Source organism: Vidua macroura, chromosome 5 (genome assembly GCF_024509145.1).
Source record: "Vidua macroura isolate BioBank_ID:100142 chromosome 5, ASM2450914v1, whole genome shotgun sequence".
NCBI classification, from domain to species: domain Eukaryota; kingdom Metazoa; phylum Chordata; class Aves; order Passeriformes; family Viduidae; genus Vidua; species Vidua macroura.
This window is the reverse complement of record NC_071575.1, coordinates 64,866,405-64,885,964: the sequence shown is the minus strand read 5'-3', so window position 1 is coordinate 64,885,964 and position 19,560 is coordinate 64,866,405. Positions and strand designations below refer to the sequence as shown.

At 37.3% G+C, this 19,560-nt stretch overlaps 1 protein-coding gene across 1 annotated transcript in view; it reads left to right on the top strand.

Moving 5' to 3' along the window:
• SEMA3A (semaphorin 3A) overlaps nucleotides 1–19,560 on the top strand; it is a 166,058-nt gene that overhangs the window by 28,593 nt on the left and 117,905 nt on the right. Inside the window, exon 2 of the mRNA XM_053977966.1 lies at nucleotides 19,302–19,459. Within this exon, the coding sequence (XP_053833941.1) occupies nucleotides 19,302–19,459 (158 nt within the window). The remainder of the gene's footprint in view (nucleotides 1–19,301; nucleotides 19,460–19,560) is intronic.

The following is a 19,560-nucleotide window of genomic DNA, read 5'->3' as shown; positions in this document are numbered from 1 at the left end:
AGCATTCCAAGATTTCTTGGCTTTATGAGACCACAGTTGGCACATATCACATGGAGTCAGGCTTTATTTCCTCCTGCCTTCATTTGATATCCTTTGTTCAGGAACCCAGCTAGGAGTGTTCGTCTCTCCTGGAACCACAGTACAATTTTTTTTTTTTTGGTAAGAGAGCTTTTACTCTCTAGCAGTTTGCTTTTTCATGACATGTATTCATAAAGATTTCCTTTTTAGTAGGTAAAATGATCACTTGAAGAGCTATGGAGATTGCTAGTTTGTGCTATGATCCTAATGATGACGTTACCCCATGCTCTATTCTATTTCCCAACAAAAAGTCAGAGGTTTTGATTTTTATTGGGTCATCTACTTCACATTTTTTGCCACAATCACGGAACTTACTTTCCCAAAGGAAAATCAAACAGCAGAATTCTATTTCTTTTTAAAAATAGTTTAAAAGAATAAGACATCTTGAGATATATCTTCTTCAGATTGTTGATACAAATCAAGTTGATGCAATACTGATGAAGTACAGGTTGATTACGTCTATTCTAGACAAGGCTGGAGCTGTGAGAGCTCAGATTTTGAGAAGCCGCTGTCTGAGAAATTTTCATGGGAACTATATGGGAATCAGTCCTTTCCACCTAGTATAGTGCCTTATCAGATCCTGCAAGCTTTTAAAAATACCATTAGGAGCCAGATTTCCATTGTGAGGATTTGCTCATCACCAGAACTACCATCCATGGAAAATGACAGTAGAAACATTTATTAACCTTGAATAAATCTGTTCCTTCAAAACATATCTCTAACTGTTGCTATGAGCCCTGCTTCCACTGCTGCAGAATCTATCTGGAGTCTGAACTGTCAAAGGAATTTAAGACTGGTTGAGCCTGCTCTTCCCTGTATACCTCTGTGTGTGGGAGTCAGGAGAGGGTGAGATCATTCAGTGCTCAGCAGAGCCCCAACAAAGACTCCTGACTTACGGGGTCTGAACTGACATTTGTGGGTCTAACACACACCCCAGAGTGAAACTGCCAGAAACAGTCTCTTCTCAGCTGTTCTTTGCTAAGTGATTCTTCTTTTGGTATCTCTAAGGTAACTGGAATCTTTGTGCTTCTTATCTTCTAGCACATCAAATATATCAGGTAATAGTTAAGTCAGAGCAGTAAGAGATGAGATGCTGTGTCAGCATGTGGGCTGCAAATGTAACAAAAGAGTTTTCTTAAATTCAGTATGTTCTGAAAATACAAAGTGGCAATGTTCAGCCATGCAGTAACAGGCCATAAAAGGAAAAGGACTTAAACTCTTTACACTGCAGTTCTTTTGTCTTCTGTATCAACATTCCCTTGTTTTTTTAATAGCCACAACAAATTACACTCTGAACTCTGTAAGTACCTTCACTATTTCTTCCAGGCTATTCTTCTGCAAAATAGACTGTGAAACCATGTTTGTTAAGTCTCATTGTGTTTATGACTGTGGTGCACATGCTGTCCAGCAGCTGGAGTGAGATTTGGGGAATGCTGAAGTCAAAAGGACACAAATCTTTCCAGTGTGTTGCGATTGTTACTTAATCACCATTAAGGTGATGTTTACCTGTGTCCCATTTATTTGCTATTTACCACTTTGTCTCATGAAATTTTTTCATGTGGATCTTTAATGTGGTCATGTAATAAGCATATAGCACTAATACATAAAGGACTATTTTGTAGAAAATATCAATCCAGAGGAACTATTACCTGTTCATGTTTGCATGTTTTATAAATGCTTTTACTTAAAAAGAGATTGTGTTGTGAATATGAGGGGACAACAAATGAAGACGTGATAAGTAGACTAAAATCTACATAGCTATACTGCCATCTATTATGCTATTTGAGAATCTGGCCAAATTTGGATCTGAATTCCTATATTTGACATATCTAACATGCATAAACTGCAATAGATTTTGCATTTCAGTCCTCTTTTAGGAAAAGCTAATTTGTTCAGTAAAACAGAAGCTGTAGTATTTATGGTCCACCGTATCCCCCAGCTGCTTTACAAGGACCAAAGTGTGCCATATTTCCTGTTGCCCATTTGTTTGCTTTCTGCTCTTACTTACTGTAAGGGAATTCTTACCCTTAGGAATACCTCAGGAAAAATCAGCTTTAAGATGGATTAATAAGTTTTAGAGGATTTTTTTGTTTGTTTTAATAACAAGAGGAACTTGCGAATAATGTCCTGGGGTTTTTTTGTGTGTGTTTTTTGTTGTTTTTTTTTTTTTTTTAAATCCTAATTTATCACCATGAAATCAATATCTTAATATGCATAGGGAAAAAATATGATTGAAAGGTTCTAATTCAACCTCCTGCTCAAAGCAAGATTAAATTCAGAATTAGATTGGGGGTTTTGCATCTAATTGTGTCAAGTTTTGACGATATCCAAGGGTGAAGACTGTAAACTCTTTGGTTATTGTTGCAGTTAAGAGTTTTTTCTGTATATCCCATTCAGCATTTCCCTGACTCAACTTGTGCATGTTACCTCTTGTTCTTTGACTGTGCCCAACAGGTAATCAAAGGCAACACTTAGATCACCCCTTAGCCATCTCTTTTTCTCCACAGACATTACTCACTCAAGCTCACCAAGTTCCAATCTTGTGGTGCTGTGTCAGCCTGAAATGGCGCTTGGTTTTTGTGGTTCAGCACGGTTCAGGTCAGCACAACTTTAGGATTTTTTGCTTCATGTCATGGAGATAACCCACAATTAGGATAGTACAAGAAAGGTTTAAAACATTTATTTCAATCTTGAAACTCTTCTGCACTGCCCAAATAAGTGACTGACAATGAGACTTGGGTCCTGTTGTTTATTAGATTGTGGTTAGATCTTTGCATGAAGGGTAATGCACAGTGTAATTAGTATTATTAACTGGGAAAATACAAATGTTTACTAAACTGGCATCTAATACACCTGGACTATAAATTATGCTTTCTTTCTCTCGCACAAAATTCTCATCTTCATATTTACACTTAATGGGTACTCCAATGAATCAGACTCTGGAGTGGAAGGATTGGACACAATTAGAGTATTAATTTTAGATAGTAATTGCCAGCATAGTTAAATGTTGGTTTATTTAAATATAGCCACCAAATTATGATGGGCTCTAATGTATGGGAGTGAATTGTACTCTTGTTATGTTCAGTGAATACTTAGCTATATCCTTTATGTAAACATCCTACTCACAGTAATCCAGTAAGGACATAAGGTAGAGTCTGTTTATTTTAAGAGGTAAACCACTCAGGATTATACAGGAATTAGGATGTGCATGCATATATGGAGGTTTCCGATGTGAGGAAACTACAGGTTGTCCATTTCATTCTGCTTTTACTCCATGGTAAAATGTGGAGTGTATTCCCCTACTTATTGAACAGTCTATATTCCTGACTTGCAGAAACATTTTAGTGTGTAAAATATAAATTGGGATTTAAATTCTGAATTCAGAAGAAAGGTGTGTTAAGTTTTAAGGCTAGAAGTCATACGTTTCCTCATAATAAATGCCTAATTGTTTGAACACTAATTAACTGCCTGGTATTTCCTGTGATAAATTGATGGTTTTAGTTTCTCAAAATGTGTAATACTCTGGATTGAAAGTTTGCATGGTGAGTGTCTTGCTTCTTTCTATTTGGAAATTTTTGGCCAACACATTCACTTGGGATGGAATCTGTGACATAGAGCCTGGACTACTAATAAGTCTGAATTCCAGAGAGGAAACCTTTCTCTCCTCACACAACTGGAGAATTCAGCAGCCCATTTCATATGCAGAAGTATCTTGCAACCTTTAATTACACTTTTTTTTCCCTGTTATTTCTATGGCATTTTTGAGTCTCTTGAGCAGTATGAGGCTGGATAAAGCAGCAAGGTGAGGTCTGTGTGTAACACCCCTACTTCATTTATTGCAGATTCTAGTCTGATGAGTGAGACAGGGGACAAACAGATTCCTACTATTCTCAAATATCGGGGGTTGATGAGTCAGATCAAATGCCTATTAGTTTAGGGTAATTTTGTTTTCTCTCTTCTTGTGCCTACATAAGTTAGGAATCAGAACAGCTTCTTTTCAATTGAATCATATAGAAACATGACATGGATTTTTGCCTTGATATAGGTGAAAAGCAGTTTAATAATTCCCCATTCCAGACCAGCATTTGAAGGGTGTATAGTCATTAGGAGAAATAATGAAAAGCTCAAAAAGAAAGATAAATTTGATGTTTCATCCATTCTGCACATTGAACAAAGTAAAGATAACATACAAAAAACATGCATTTGAATCTGTCATGATAATAAATGAATATCTGCAGTTAAAATACTGTATTCCAGCTTAATGCTGAGGTCTCTTTTGCAGAATAAAATGGTAGTTGATTAATTTATATTCTTAAATATAGGCAGACTTGATCTCTTTATGGAGATCCTCAGGGCACCTCGCGACTTCCACTGACCTACATTAACACTTATATTCAGCAAACTGCTTTGTGACATAGCTAAAGCTTGGGCCCAGATCAGGTATCCAGGTTAGGTGTAGTGCACACTGTTTGTTATTTTAGCATTATTTTGAAATGGAGTTCTCAGATAGCATGGCAGACAGCGGGACATGCAAGGAACATATTTGAACCAACACCAAATCCTGCTTCCTAAAGCCCACTTCAGCTCAGGTGAGTTGGACTAAGTCAAAATAGAAAATTCACGCTGCTTATATTTTCCTTACAGAGATCATTGAATAGCATGTCAGCTTGAACGTTTAATCACAAAATGAGGAATGGACTTGGAGCTCTGTGCATAAGAGTGTTACCTAGTGACATCCATTGGGACCCTGTGTTTTAGCTTAAAGTACATACTTTAAAAAAAAAGTTTCTGAGGTTATAAGGGTAAATGCTTTGGAGGAGGTTCCTGAAAACATAGGTCCTGTAGGAATCATACCCTTAATCCATTGGCTTGATGCAGTTTTCAGCACAATCAGTAAAATCCCACTGCCTTTGCTTGGCTTTGGATTAGACCTCAAGGGTCACAAACTGGTTGAACTAAGCAGTGGAGCAGATGCGAGCTTCCTCAACTTGCAGACCTTTCTACCAGATTCCTGTTCAGACTTGTTAGCATCTGAATCTCAGGAGAGCTTTCTGGAATATACATCTGCAGAAACCAGCAAACGTGTAAATTATTCTCTTAAATCTCAAAGTTTTACTTCTAAAAAGGACAAAAGTAACTTTCCTTTTAAGGAACTCAGTACTACGTTCACTTACACCTCCAAGCTTAAAGACCTCCTCTTTTGTGGGGTGTTTATGCACTCTTTATGCAGCTGTCATACAACAGTTTAATTAAGCAATACTGCACTGAAACTGCAGTCAGCCACTATGGCCAGGGTATGTTTCCTCTGCCCACCGCGGAGAGTTGGCTGTTCTAATTTCATTTGTTCAAATTAATGTGTTAACTCCCTCTGAGGAGGTAAGTAGAGTGTCACAGCTGGAGGCAGGACCTTTGCACATGAATCCTTTTAGTTCATAGCAGGATTCAGGCATGCAAATGTTGACATTTTGAAATTGTTTCCCCAGAAGGTCAAATTAGTATAACTGGCTACAAAAAGAAAACACATCTACCCTGATGCCGTTCATAATTAGACTGGCTAGAAATAAACCCAAGTGTTTGCCATTATACTCAAAGCCGTGTCAACTGCTACTGGAATTACATTTGTTTATGGAAAAAAAATAAAACAAAAGACTTGATTTTGAATATTTCTATGACTTTACAGGAAACAAATGGTTGAAATAAGTTTTGAAAACTTTGTAAAAAGTAGTGTATTTGTTGTACTCTGATGCACTGTTTTCAAGACTGTGAGATATCTATTCCTGAAGGTTTTCAAATATATATGAATCAGTAGAAAACTTCTTCATCATCAGGACACGGAGTCATTTTCCCAGCTATCTTAGAAGTATGAATGTGGTCTGCAACAGAATGTCATGATGCTGCTTTGCAATGTCTTTCTTGGGTATTACTTAGTCTTCAAACATTATAAACATGTAGGAACTATATTATGACATTAGTTTATTCCAAATTTAATCAAAATCTTGCTAGACAATAAGAAGTTTTAGAGACATGTTTAGTACATTTCAGTTAAAGTTTTTAACTTACATCCACATCTGCTGTAAATTAATTTGGGTGTACTAAAAGCAATAAAGCAATAGTTATATCAGTTTCTAGTCTGCTAAAATGTGGCTTTAGAATTTATTTGGAACCACCCAGTGCCTACTAATTTGGAAACACTGAATCAGTGTCCTGTTCAATTTTAGGTGAATTGTAACTTCAATTTTTTAAATTCTCCCTCCCACCCCAAAATCTCAGGAGTGTACCATTAACCACAATGTGTTAGTGTATGAGCATCAAGGAAAAATGTGAGTTCTCCTTTAACTTTCAGCAGGGATTTTGTGTGAATGTTCCTCATCTGTCAACAGTGACTCATGGTATCTTGGATCAATGTGGGCATTTGGAAGCCTGTGTGGCAGTTGACATACACATACACTGGAATATTGCACCCAAAGGAGCATTCTTTTGGAGGGAAATTAGTAGAGTAGCCAGTGGAGCTGCCGAGAATGAATAATATCATTGGGTCTGGAAGGGGAACTGGAAAGTGCCCTGCCTTTTCCCCCACAACATTCCAAGTTTTAATGCGCCCTTTACATGAACCAAACTTAAACTGAGGCTACACAACGTGTGTAAGAAATGCATTAAATTCACATTGTGCTGGCGTGACAATATGGTGCCAGTGGACAATGTTTCCTAAATCCAGGTGAAAAATGGCCCTGCTTCAAAACGTACAAACATACATAAAATGCAGAGTGTGGAAAAATAAACTAGGTTAAAATTTACAGTACATTTTGCAAAAATTGTTAGATATTGGTAATTCTCATTTTACATAGTAAAGATAAGAAGGCAAACTCTGCTTTCCATTTCACTGTGCCTGGACCATTTCACTGATACCTTCAGTCTACAGATCAGTCTCTAAAGGCTTCTGTTCTGACAGGGACACAAAGTAAATGATATGAATGTGAGCTCTGAGTTCTGTCTTCGTAAGAAAAGTGCAGTTTTTGTGGCTTGAGGAAAAATGATATAATGATTCTCATTTATATTCCAGTGGAGCTTAAGGAATAAAAATTTCCATTATTTTTCTTTCCTGATCCTAACACTAAGGATAACGATGCTATTGTGTTGATGCAAGAAGAGCTACCATTTATTTAGAATGATGAGACACCTAGGATCAGTGGTGTAGACTAGATCACCTTTCTGCTAGTTCAAAGAGAGTAGAAAAGAGTAAAACCTCTGGAAAAAGATGGATATTTAGCACAGCAGGCAGCCACACCAGCAGCCACACCTCCCCTCCAAGTTAATTTCATTGAACATACTATTGCTTGATTTTTGTTACTTTTGGAATAGTATTTTAATTTTTTCTAATTTGTGTGCTTGTCACCTCCCTCTTACTGAGATTTGCTGCAGGAGGTGGGAGGAGATGGGGCTGGACATGCTGCAGTTGGGCCCTGTCAGCTGAGAGCAGCCACCAGGAACCTGCTACGAGCCAGTTCAGGTGGGACTGGCAGAGTGGTCTTGGAGTCAAAACATCATAAAGTTACTTTCAGTTGTCTTTGGATCCCCTTCTGAGGCTGCTCTAAATAGAGGCTGATGTACCAGGTGATTTGTTGTTCAAACAAATCCAACTGTATTTACATTGACTTGTCTTTGAGCAAGTGAACCTGTGCTCTGAGGTCAAGCACCGTGAAATTGTATCCAAACCTCATCGTGCATTAAGCGCAGCCAGACAGGAGGTGCTACCTGAGTGCTGCTGATAATCCACTCACTTTTTCTCTTCCATCTCTACTGGAAATTGTTGATGGGTCTTTCTGAAATTCACTTAAAAGATCTAATATGGAAAGTTATTTCAAAACAAAAGGCATTTAAAAGGAATTAAGGGTTGAAATGCTGTTACAGAAACTGAATTCAATCATTATGAAATTATGCTCTTTGCAGATACTTCCACTTACCCGGGAAGGAGCCCAAAGGGTTGAGGAGGGGAGGTGGAGTGGGGAAGAGGAAGGATGAGGGAGGTTCCATGGCCAGCTGAGAAAGGAGTTGCAGCATTCATTTTGCTGAATTAGATTTCAAGTTTTGCATCTTCACTTTCCTTGTCAAAACTCAGGTCGTGGCTGCATTTTTATCCACACACGATTAGGAGGGAAATATGTTGTCTCCAGCCACAGCCAAAGCAAACACACAGTATGGTGTTTCCATAACCAGGGTTCTCCACAGTAGAAGATAACAGGGTTAGGTCAATCAGAGAGTGACAGTTCCCCAGAATACTCTCGGAGTTTTCTGCAAGTTGAATTCCTGAACTTGGTGAGCTAGAGGCTGAGTCTCTAAATTTAATAGCCTCTTAAAGTTTTCTTTTTCTTGATTTTGCCACTTTACACCTTGAAACTATAACCAATTTTACCATTTACAACAGCCCATGTCAAGAATTTCTGCAGCTTAACTTTGTGCTGTGTGCAGTGGATTAAGACAAATTTTGGGTGATTTTAAAACTATTTAAAGCTCTTCACACTGTAGCTTCTTGGTGTTGTCAGAATTACTGTTGCAAGTTTGCTTCTGTTTAGTGAAATTGTAGGTAGAAATGCATTCCTCCCTGCCCCTTTAAAGTATGCCCAGAACCCAAAAAAAAATGAATGTAGAAATTGTAAGGTTTACTTTCCATTTTGAATGTAGCAGTTAATTATAAATTTCTTGTTTCTTATTTGAGTGTGTAACAATTATAAAAATAGTGAAAGTAGATCTAATTTGGTTTGTGTAACTTGAAAGACATTTAAAATTTTGATTGATAGAGCAGTATCAGGCATGAGAAAATTCACTTTGATTTGAGAAATGGGGGTTTGCTGCTGAATGATTAATTATGTTTATGACATTTGGCTAGAAGGGAAAAACTGGAAATTCCTTTTTGATGCACAGAAGATTGTAGGTGCAAGTCGGAACATTTGATAAATAATGTTTACTAATTTGTTCTAATGAACAATAAATATATTACACACATTGCAGAACCACCGCAATCAGAATGTTTTATCCATGGTGTAAATCCATTGATTTTCATTAGGATAAATTAAGAGCAAAATTGGGCATCATCACTTTATTTTGGCATGGAAGTCTATGCAAGGAGTGTCAGGGGTTAGAAATCCCTGCTGTATTTTGCTGCAATTAAAGTGCACAGTGGAGCTGTGTGTATCTGTATGTGAGCTACACAGACTGCTTAACTGCAGTCATTGATTTCAGCCCCTTGCTGAAACTCATCCAAAACCTCACTTACAGATTAGAAGAAACAAGAGCTATCAGAAGAGAGAAGGATGTAAATCCAAGCATGAGTTTTACTCATCCATTCTATTAATGTTAAAAGACAATTCCTTAAAGTGCTGGATATGTGATAAAAGTCAAGGGTAGATCCATTCTGGAAAAACAAAATTTTAACAGGAGTGTTGATAGCTATGTCTGAAATTAAGAATATGAGGTCAGTGATATGTACCCATATATGAAAACCTGGACACAGTCCATCTAAGCCAGCTGCTATATAAATTACAATTATTATAATGATTTACCTGCTAGCAGGACTAACCCAAGGTCCTTTTTGCGTCTTACTAATCAGAGGACTTTGAAAAGTTGTTACACAGATAGAGACAAGAGTTTCACACATGATTTTCGAGCATAAAAAGACCTTTTTTGAAGCAGGTCAGATGCATCTTCCATCATAAGTCTGCTGAAAACACAAGTGTTACTTATTCTATTTTGTAGTTTTGCATATGCAACTAGATTTCCAGGGAATCTTCCTAACCCTATTGTGCATATTAAATAATTCACCTTAGTAAATAATTTGTGCAGGTTTTATATTGTCAATTCAGTAATAAAAATAAAATGCATCAGAGAAGGACTTTATAGAAACATTGGATGGTTTGTGTTTAAAGAGACCTTCTAGATCATCTAGTTCCAAGAGTATGGGACACCTTGCCATGAGCAGGAACACCTTGCACTAGACCAGATTGCTCAAAGCCCCATCCAACGTGGCCTTGACCAGTTTCAGGGATGGAAAGTTTCAGTTTCATCCACATCTTCTCTGAGCAACCTGGGCCTGTGTCTTACCACCTTCATAGCAAAGAATTTCTTGCTCCTATCAAATCTAAACCTGCCTGATTAGTTTAGATCTCATTTAATTTCAGATTGAATCTACCTCTGCTGGATTTCCTCCATCCCAGTGTTTGAAGCTGGAGAGACACTCTCCCTTTCAGCCTCTTAAGCCAGTGAAAGCACTGACACTCTCACTTACTGATGGCTCACCCTCTGCAGGTCACCCTCATTCTTATTTTGACATCTAAATCCTTTACAGACCTCCCCCATTAGTCTTTCCAAGAGTCAATGGTAGTTTGCTTGTCAAACAGCAAAGTCACACTTGAAAATAAAACTACCAATCTTTTAAAAAATTTCCTCTGATATCCCTGTGAAACTTAACAGCTCATATTTGCTAGTTCTTCTAAATGAGCTAACTTATTTTTGAAGTACATTGATTTGGTACCTGAAAGCAGGATTTCTTTAAGAGTTAAAAAATACTTTAATACTTTTGCCCTGGGAAAGAAATACACTTGCATGAGGAAGGGTTTTATCATAACTGTAACTCCAGTACACATGTGAACATTGTTGTTACTTTTGATTCCTAATTGTCCATGGTGTGTAAAACACAAAATCAGTCAACGTAAATTGCACTGATTGGGTTTGTGACTTTCAGGTTCAGTTGTTAGGAGATTCCCTTTTCAGAATGGAATTTTCTAAAACAGCATTGTATTTAAGTAATTTTTAATGTAATAGGCCCCAAATATCCTGACAGGTTCTGGCATTATTCAGACAGTTTTATGTCTGAGTTTTTGCTCAGAAATAATGATTCTTTGGAAGATGAACTGACTTTAATAATGATAAATAAATGAACCTAAAATTTCTCAAATTGTACTTGTACAAAAGTCATCGTGTAGACATTTTGTCCTTCCATACTGTATATGTCATGATTATGACAGAATAAAATCATGTCTTTTGAGCTAACTTCGAAGTAGCTTGCCTGAGAAAACACCCTAAAAATTCAACATATAGCTTCATTGAGTAACAATTAGATGAAGAGCAAAATCAATTAATCTTTCCTGGCTTCTTAGCCAGTGTTGTTGGATACTGTGGGTAAATAAGTGAGTTTCAGGGTAACTCAGGTGCACTTATACTTCAGCATGGTCAATGTCTTGAGCAAGTAGCTGTGCCTGTAGAGAGCAGCAGCTCCTTTCCTGCCTTGCTTTTGTTCTGGCAGAAAAAGTTAATGAATTCTTACTTTATTTGGGAACAGTCAGTAAATAACAACTGTGCTCTGTACTGCACTTGGACCCAGCATGTAGCTCAAGCATGCAGAGGATGGGGTGTGACAGTCTTCCCCCCTCATTTCTGCTTGGAACAACTGTCTCTGTGTTAGTCCCTGCAAAGGTGATTGTGCCTCTGTGCTGTGATATTTAATGAGACAAGGCCAGTGCTGTTTATAGATAAGGTAATCACTCCTTGAAGTTACAGCTACCCACAGTTTTAATTGATAACCAGTACCGGTTCTGCTCGCTTCATAGAAGTATCATAGAGAGAGTTGAAAATTGATTAACTTCTAACTAGATCTGATAACTGAGTTATTTAATGAATAGGATTTAGCTGGCTGTTTACCTGTGCTAGCTCAGATAGTGCAATTTCAGGTCACACAGTGCTACATTGGGCTAACCAAACTCAGAGGGCTGAGTTAATACGCCTGCAGTGTTTTTAATATTTGAGTTGGAATGTTTATAAACTTTGCACTAGATCATTATTTTACCGTATTATTGCCACATTTTAAAGAACCTTGATAGTTCTAGATCTCCTTAAGATCTGGGTGCTCATTAGTATGATGCATCACTTTCATTATTTCTCCTGAGCAGTTCTTATAGCAGCACAAATGGGAGATAGCGAAGATGTTACCTACTCAAATCTCAAGACAGGTGAATTTTCCCTTAGACAGACAATGTCTTAGTAAAACCAGACTATGGTCTCCTTTTGCCATCATATATTCTGGCCTGATGCATCACACACATACAAAAAATGCTATAGGTAGTATAGGTAATGTGAGTCTGTGATTGTGTAACAATGTTGGGCTTAAATACTTGAGAAGTTCATGGTTAAATGTATGCCATAACCTTTCTCACAAAGCCAAATTCATAAAATGGGATGTTATAGTAATTTTACAAATGTATGAGATCAAGCATTACAAGTCTTTGTTTAGCTCATAGGTTAATATTCCTCATGTTTTATAAGAAAATAGCTGAGCCATAGGGATAATCTGGATTCACTTTCAGAGACCAAAAGGACAAATAATACAAATAATAAAGGGAAAACAGGTTGGTTTTAAAAATGTAAATGTTTTATGTCTTTGAAATATCATGTGACCCCTTCAATTACACAAACCAAAAACACTTTAAGGGCTGTCATGTAGCTAAATAGTGCTGACATTAATGAGCTAAAATCTTCTCTCAGTTTTACAGTATAAAAAACATATGCATCAGTATTTTGAAGCCAAAGGATTCCATGCTTATACTGGTGCAACTGAAACAAAACATGGGTGTAACATTCCTTTGTCCAGGTATCTGGTTTTAATCAAACCTGGCCCTCAAATTTTCTTTGCTGCAGTGAAAGGTAGGCAGGAGTGTTTCATTTAAACTGCTTGGTTTACATCACAATTGCACAAAAAACTGTATATCTTGTCCTAGCTACCTCTAATTGATAAACTGTAATAATTCCCTGAACTGTGTTTCTGAACTACATGTTCTCTCAGAAGCAAAAGTTTTGCTCAAAAACAAATATGGCACTGTTTTTTTCTCCTTTTAGTAGAGTTCAGTGAAACCAGGTGATTGGCAACTGTTATGATAAGGTAGATGAAGAGGATGAAAGCTAGGACTGATTGAACAGCTGTGAGGGGCTCTGTTCCAATTGTATTTTGATTACTGATAAGATAACCCTCCCTTTTCTCCCAGTGATTTATCTCATTCAAATTACAATAACACTGAATTGCCATCAACAACAAACCCTGTGTAGTTTCAAGTTTCTGTGACTCAAGTGTAGCAAAAACCCAAAGGTGCTGATTACAAGTTTTCATGTTACGTTTCTAAAAATGGATAAATCACTTTCTGCACTCTGTGATCTCATACACTTCATAAGCCTGTTTTTTGTTTCATTTGAGATAAAACTGATCACATTCTGGTATTTCCAAGCAGCATAAGTTGTTGGGGTTTTTTTTTGGTTTTGGTTTTGGGTTTTTTTTGTGGTTTTTTTTTTTTTTGGAGGGGAGGGTTGTGATAATGGTTATGGGTTATGTCTCATTAGTCTTCTGCTCCTAATATGGAATCAAAGACTTACTGGCAAAAATAATGTGGAAATGTTGGAACAGTTTTGAATATAACTGAAAGACATATAATCTGACCAGTTAAATTAAAAGATGTCACAAAACAAATGTTTCTGCAATTAATTTTCCCCCTCCTCAGGTGAAATGCTAAAAGGAAAAAAAAGGGCAAATTAATTTTCCTTGTTTTGTTTTACAGAAGTTTGAATTGTATCACAAACTGTTGGCAAGTTATTTTTAACTAGGGTGGGTGACTGAACCATTCTCCTCACTAAGGTCCCAGTGACGTGTCAATGAAAGAAAAGAAGACGAGAAACAATTGCGGTATTAAGTAGTTAAATCCTAGATGAGGGGGAAAGGAGTTGTTATCCTCCAGGCTATTGTCCATTTTACTAAGCATTAGACCTGGCATGGGGTCAAGCTCACCTGATTTCAGACTAGGGTCTTCCATTATATATGGAAATACTCCACTGAAATGTCTCACTGTATGACAGTCATTGTCTCGTCCAGGTGGGGACTGGACTCCCAACAAGTACGGTGCCTGTTCCATGCTTATATTGATGGTTTTGCCACATAGCTCTGCTGGCTCATGCCTTGCAGGAAGCTCTCTTGATTTCCTGCCAGTCCCTGCCTTTTCCATAACTGTTTGACTGGGGTACAAGTCACCATCTGCACTCACAGCAATGAAATGGGGAAGCTACAGGAGAGGTTGGAAGTTAAAATACCCACTCCTTTCCTTACATGTATCTAAGAATTCAGCAAATAATTACTCAAAGAGTAATGACTAATTTACACCTGGGATTATTTACAAAGATACACATACTGATACACAGAACAGGCACAATATGCATCTGTGTAAGCAAGAAATGCATGTGCAAACATGTGGCCACCTGATCCTCTGTAGCCAAAGTAGAAGCCTGGCGAGAGAAGAAGGAAATGTTCTAGCATGACGTTGTGGGAGGCACTGCTCACAGTTCAGCAAAATCCCTGTTTGATGGCATAATGGCATTGACTCATCTTTTACCTACTACTGGGAGATCTCCAGCGAGATCTTATCGCTGCTGGCAGAGGAATGCAGGTCGAGAGTTTTGTGCAACCAGCAACCCACTCATTGGCTTCAGGAGCGTGTTGTGACGAGCAGCACTGCCTGTATGATCCAGTCGCTCTGCAGAGTCACCAGGAATAGGACAGGACCAGATTTGAATCCTGTTGAGGAAACTAGGTAACCTTCCCTCTGGATTTTAGGGAAATTGATGTGCCCTTTTGACCCTTATCAACAGAAACAGTCTTGGATGGTGTGTGTCATTGTGAACTCTATAACAGGGACACAGGCCAAATCCCACAAATTTTCGAAGTTGTTACACAGACAAACTCCCTCTTGCTAAAAAGATTACAGGTAGTTTGCCTGCTAGTAGATAAGTGAAAAGTAAGATGGTTTTCTTTTGTTATGTTCTCCTCCTGACAAACTTCACTGAGGCAACACAGACATAAAACAAGGTTTACAGTGGAATACCAACCATGGATAAAGCAAACTTCAGGATCTGCATGACTGTATTCATCTTAGCTATAGCTGTGGTTTTCTTCTTTAATGAAGAAGTGTGATAAAAATAAACCAAATCTACATTCCTTGCGCATGCATATCTCCATGGATTTCACAGCAGGAATTTGGCCCTCTGTGTGTATATATACTATTAAGTTACAATTCCATTAGCAAATTAAATAACCACATATTAAAACGAAGGCGAGAGTTAGGGACTGGTTTTCTTCTGTAAATTTGCCAACTCTCTCTGGCAAAGTGAATGTTCTGACACAAGTCAGACTGGATCAACAGACACATCAGTTAATAGAAGAAAGACCATGCAGAGTCTACAGAAAAACACATTGGGAAAGGTCAAATACTTCAGGCTTCGACACTGGCAGAGAAAGGAGACTAAGATGGAGCAAGTAAGTCAGGAATGTGAATTAAAGCTAGTTGAAGTGGTTTTTAGGGGCATCTAGCCCACAAACCCCCAGAAATTCAACCTCCATCTGGTTTCAGTGATCATCACATTCATTATAATATAATTATTTTTTAAGATATGGTGCATTTGAAACTTAGTTTTGGTCACCTGCAACACTTAATAAATGTGGGAATGAAGCAGCAATAACAAAAGCAATGACATCTCTTTTACCCGCAAAATACCACCACCCACTTTAAATCTACCTCATACAGCATTTCACAGACAATGCTAGTTGTAGTGTGCAGTGGTTCGTTGTATGGGGCTCATTCATTCCTGTCCAAAGCTACAGGTGTGACTACAGCTGAGGATGCGTCAAAAGGAAATGAGAAAATTATCTCAGGGCAATTACTGAAGAAATTCTCTGGGAAATTACTGAAGAAATGGTGGAGCAATGTTAATCTGTGCAATAAAAATAACTGCACAGATCATAGAGGAAGTAAAAAAAGGAAAAAATGACTTTATGAATGGGCAGCCTTTACCTGTCTGTATAGAACATGTCTAGGCCAACATTTAATAATAAGAAAAAAAACCGGAAAATATTTAGGCTATGCTAGTAGCTGGTATTAATTTCATTGATTCATTGAATGCATTAATCATTTCCCCTTGTCATTACAATGCAATCTTTGTTGTAAATCTTGGTTTATGTTATCACTGATCATCCACTAACCTTGCCAGCATGAGTGATGGACTCTTAGTAGAATTGATGGATGCCAGTGCCCTTCTGGGATTGAGCCCTGTCTTTTCTCTTTCTCTCAGTAATAGACACTCATTGGATACTGAAGACACTGGATAGTAAACATTTTAAAATTAATGAATTTGAGAAGATGGAATACTTAATTTGTATTGATTGTGCAAATGCCATTGCTTTGCTCTTCAACACCCTGTTCCAGGGTGGCCTGTAAAGCCACATTCATCACTGAATGAATAAATATCAGTCAGAATCAACAGCAGAGGAACTGCAACAATTATTTAGGATTTCTCCTCCTACTTGTGATGTAGCTCAAATCTACCTAAATAAGTAGTGATTGAGAATCATCAACACACAAATGACATTTTTCTTCTCAGCCTATATTTTCAACCTTATCCCTGACAAGGAGAAACCTGATGTCACGTGCTTTAAAATGTACTGCTTGGAGCATGTCTAGACCTAATCTTTTGGGCAACAGATCCTGGAAATCCAGTTGTCATCTGCAAAAGTCAGTAATGTGACAATATGACACATACTGAATTAAAACCTAGAAGAAATGTCCCATTCTTAGAGAAGGAAATGGAATTTCGCTTTTAGTTTGACTTTAAATTACATGTTCATAAAAAACCCAACAGTGTTTGGGTTGCATGCTCTGAAAGTCACAGAAAATTACAAGAAAAAAACCCCTACTATATATTTCCCTGCACAGTCACACCTGGTCCTTTTAAGTTTTACTGTGGAGACTTATGAACAGTGAAGATGATGATGTAATTTACTCTTGGCCATAATAAACCTTAGACTCCCATGCTATGATCTCACATTTTTCATGAATATTAGAAAGAAAAGAAAACATCAATCACCATCTGTAGATGTGAATATTTAGAACTCTGCATTAGCAAAATCATATCAGGCTTCTTTTAAGCCAAGTAGCTGTGTGCCTAACTGATCTCATTTTAATTTTTATCAGTTTTACCTTTGTGTAACATCGACTTCAGCAGACACTTGTCTTTACGCTGCAGTCACAAAGGGCAGAATCATATGTATACGAGTTCAAACCAACAAAGATGAAAAAAATTACAAAGGTTTTTGACAGCTGTATTATAAGAAAAATGATCAGATACACATGACAGCAGAGCATTTCTAGCCAAGAGAGAGTTTTAAGACAAGTTAAGCAATCAATCATCTACATCACTCACTATTCAGCGAGTCGACATTCAACATCTGAATCAGTCATTACAGAGTAAAGAGAATTAGTAAAGTCTCTTACAAAATGCAAATAAGTGAACTGGAGGACAATAGAGTCAAATTCTAGAACTTGGCAGGAAGCCATAAGAATTATTTTGACAAGACTGCTTGAGGTAATTCGATTGTTACATTTAAAAGAAAAATAATTTTTAAAAAGTGAGCTTCAGTCTTGAGCAGTACAATTTGTGATATAAATGTATAGTTATATTTAGTGACAAAAAGTGTAGAATAAGGAACAAAATATGGTGTCTGCTCTGTCTGCTTTGCTACACTGCTACATGAATTAAATATTTTTGGTGGTAGTGAGAGCTTTTCCAAATAAATACAAAAAATACTAAAGCTAAAAGCTATCTTAAATGGTATGCAACTAACAGTGTTTGTCTTCCTTGAGTATGTTGCCTACTAATGTTTTTGCAGAGTTTCAACCTGCTTCAAAATCCACCTGGTGTAAGTGAACATCAAAAATAGGTTTAACATCTGCAGAGCTACAAAGCTGCAGGTGTGAAATTCTGTAAAATCGTAAGTATCACTATTACCTCGGTCCAAAAAATCTCCACCTAACATCTTCCTTGTTAATACAAAAGAATGAGTTAAAAAGAAGGAAAATGAGTTGAAAATTAGGCAGAAACTTTTAACAGCAGTTTCTCCCTGATTTCTATCGGTATATGGGATGCTATCTTATACTCAATTCTCAGTTGGAATAATGGTGGAAAATGGGAGTGATCTTACTGAAAACCGAAAAGTCCTAGAAGGTAGTTGCACTGTTAGGTGAATCCTAGACATGCAGGCATTTGGCATGTGGTCTGAGAGGAGTTACATACATCTTTGGCTTGCACATGTGGCAGAATTGATGTAGACCTGAAGCTCAGGCCATGCTCTCTGGCCATCAGCCCTTGGGATGTGATGTATTCACTCCCTTTCTCATCTGTCTTCATGGCTCCATCAATGGAGCTGCTCCTGCTCCTAAAGCTGGATGTTTGCCTTCTTAATTCACAAGCTCGGGGCTTGAACCATGTAGGATTTGTCATCACCAGGAAACTTTCTTATGGATGACTTACTAGTGAAGAGGTGCCTTAAAATGATAGAGATGGTTTGGTTTTGGTCCTGATATGAATATAGGTAGGCAGAAAGAAAGTGCATTCTCATGAATATTTATACCATTATGGTCTATATTAACTTATGGTAAAAATATTTTTCAGAAAAATGCATATGACTTTGTTAATGTTTGAATAGCTAAGATTATTCTGTGGATCCTTGTACTTAAAAAAAATCTTGTCCATGCAAATGCAAATCTCTGTGAGGAATATCAGAACTAGTAAATTGCTCTTGAGTTTAAAGAGAAGGAAGCTTACTTTCTCTAGTTAAAGTCTTGTTCCAAGCAAGGGAGCAACATGCTGCCTGTGTGAGAAAGCTCAGAAGATAATACATTTAATAGGTGCTACATGTTATTTTATCTCATCAGCTAGTCATTCTTATCCCTTTTCTCATAACTTACAGATCTTTGTGAAATGTTTTTTTCTGCTGGAAATAGATTTTGTGTTTAGATGTGGTTATCAGTCAGTTATCCCCAGGTTTATCCTTGCAAATCTCATTGATTGAACAAAATTGAACTTTGTCCAACAGTTGATGAGCTACATGGATAGAACTTTACCACCTAAGAGCTCATACAGGTTTTAAATTGATTTCACTGTTGTTTCGACCTCTTTGTAGAGCTGAATCTCACAAGATTTATGAATGTTTGTTCATACCAAACATTCAGGAGCCCAGGTAAATAATGCTTTCACTTGTTTCTACATCATAAGCACAAATTCCTAAAATGATATCTGTATAAGTCAAAATAAAAGTCTCTATATCATTTAACCATATTAACAACAGAAGTATTACCTTTATCTTACAGAAATGTTGGAATCCAACAATGTAATCAATTTCAATGGACTAGCTAATAGCTCCAGTTACCACACTTTCCTTTTGGACGAAGAACGCGGTCGGCTGTATGTTGGAGCAAAGGATCACATATTTTCTTTCAACCTGGTTAACATCAAGGAATATCAAAAGGTGCGTTCATTCATGTTCTGTACAATGTAAATATGTACTTCGAATGTTAAAGACTCGTTATTGCTCAGACTATGTTGTGCACTGTTGGAATTAAATAGTAA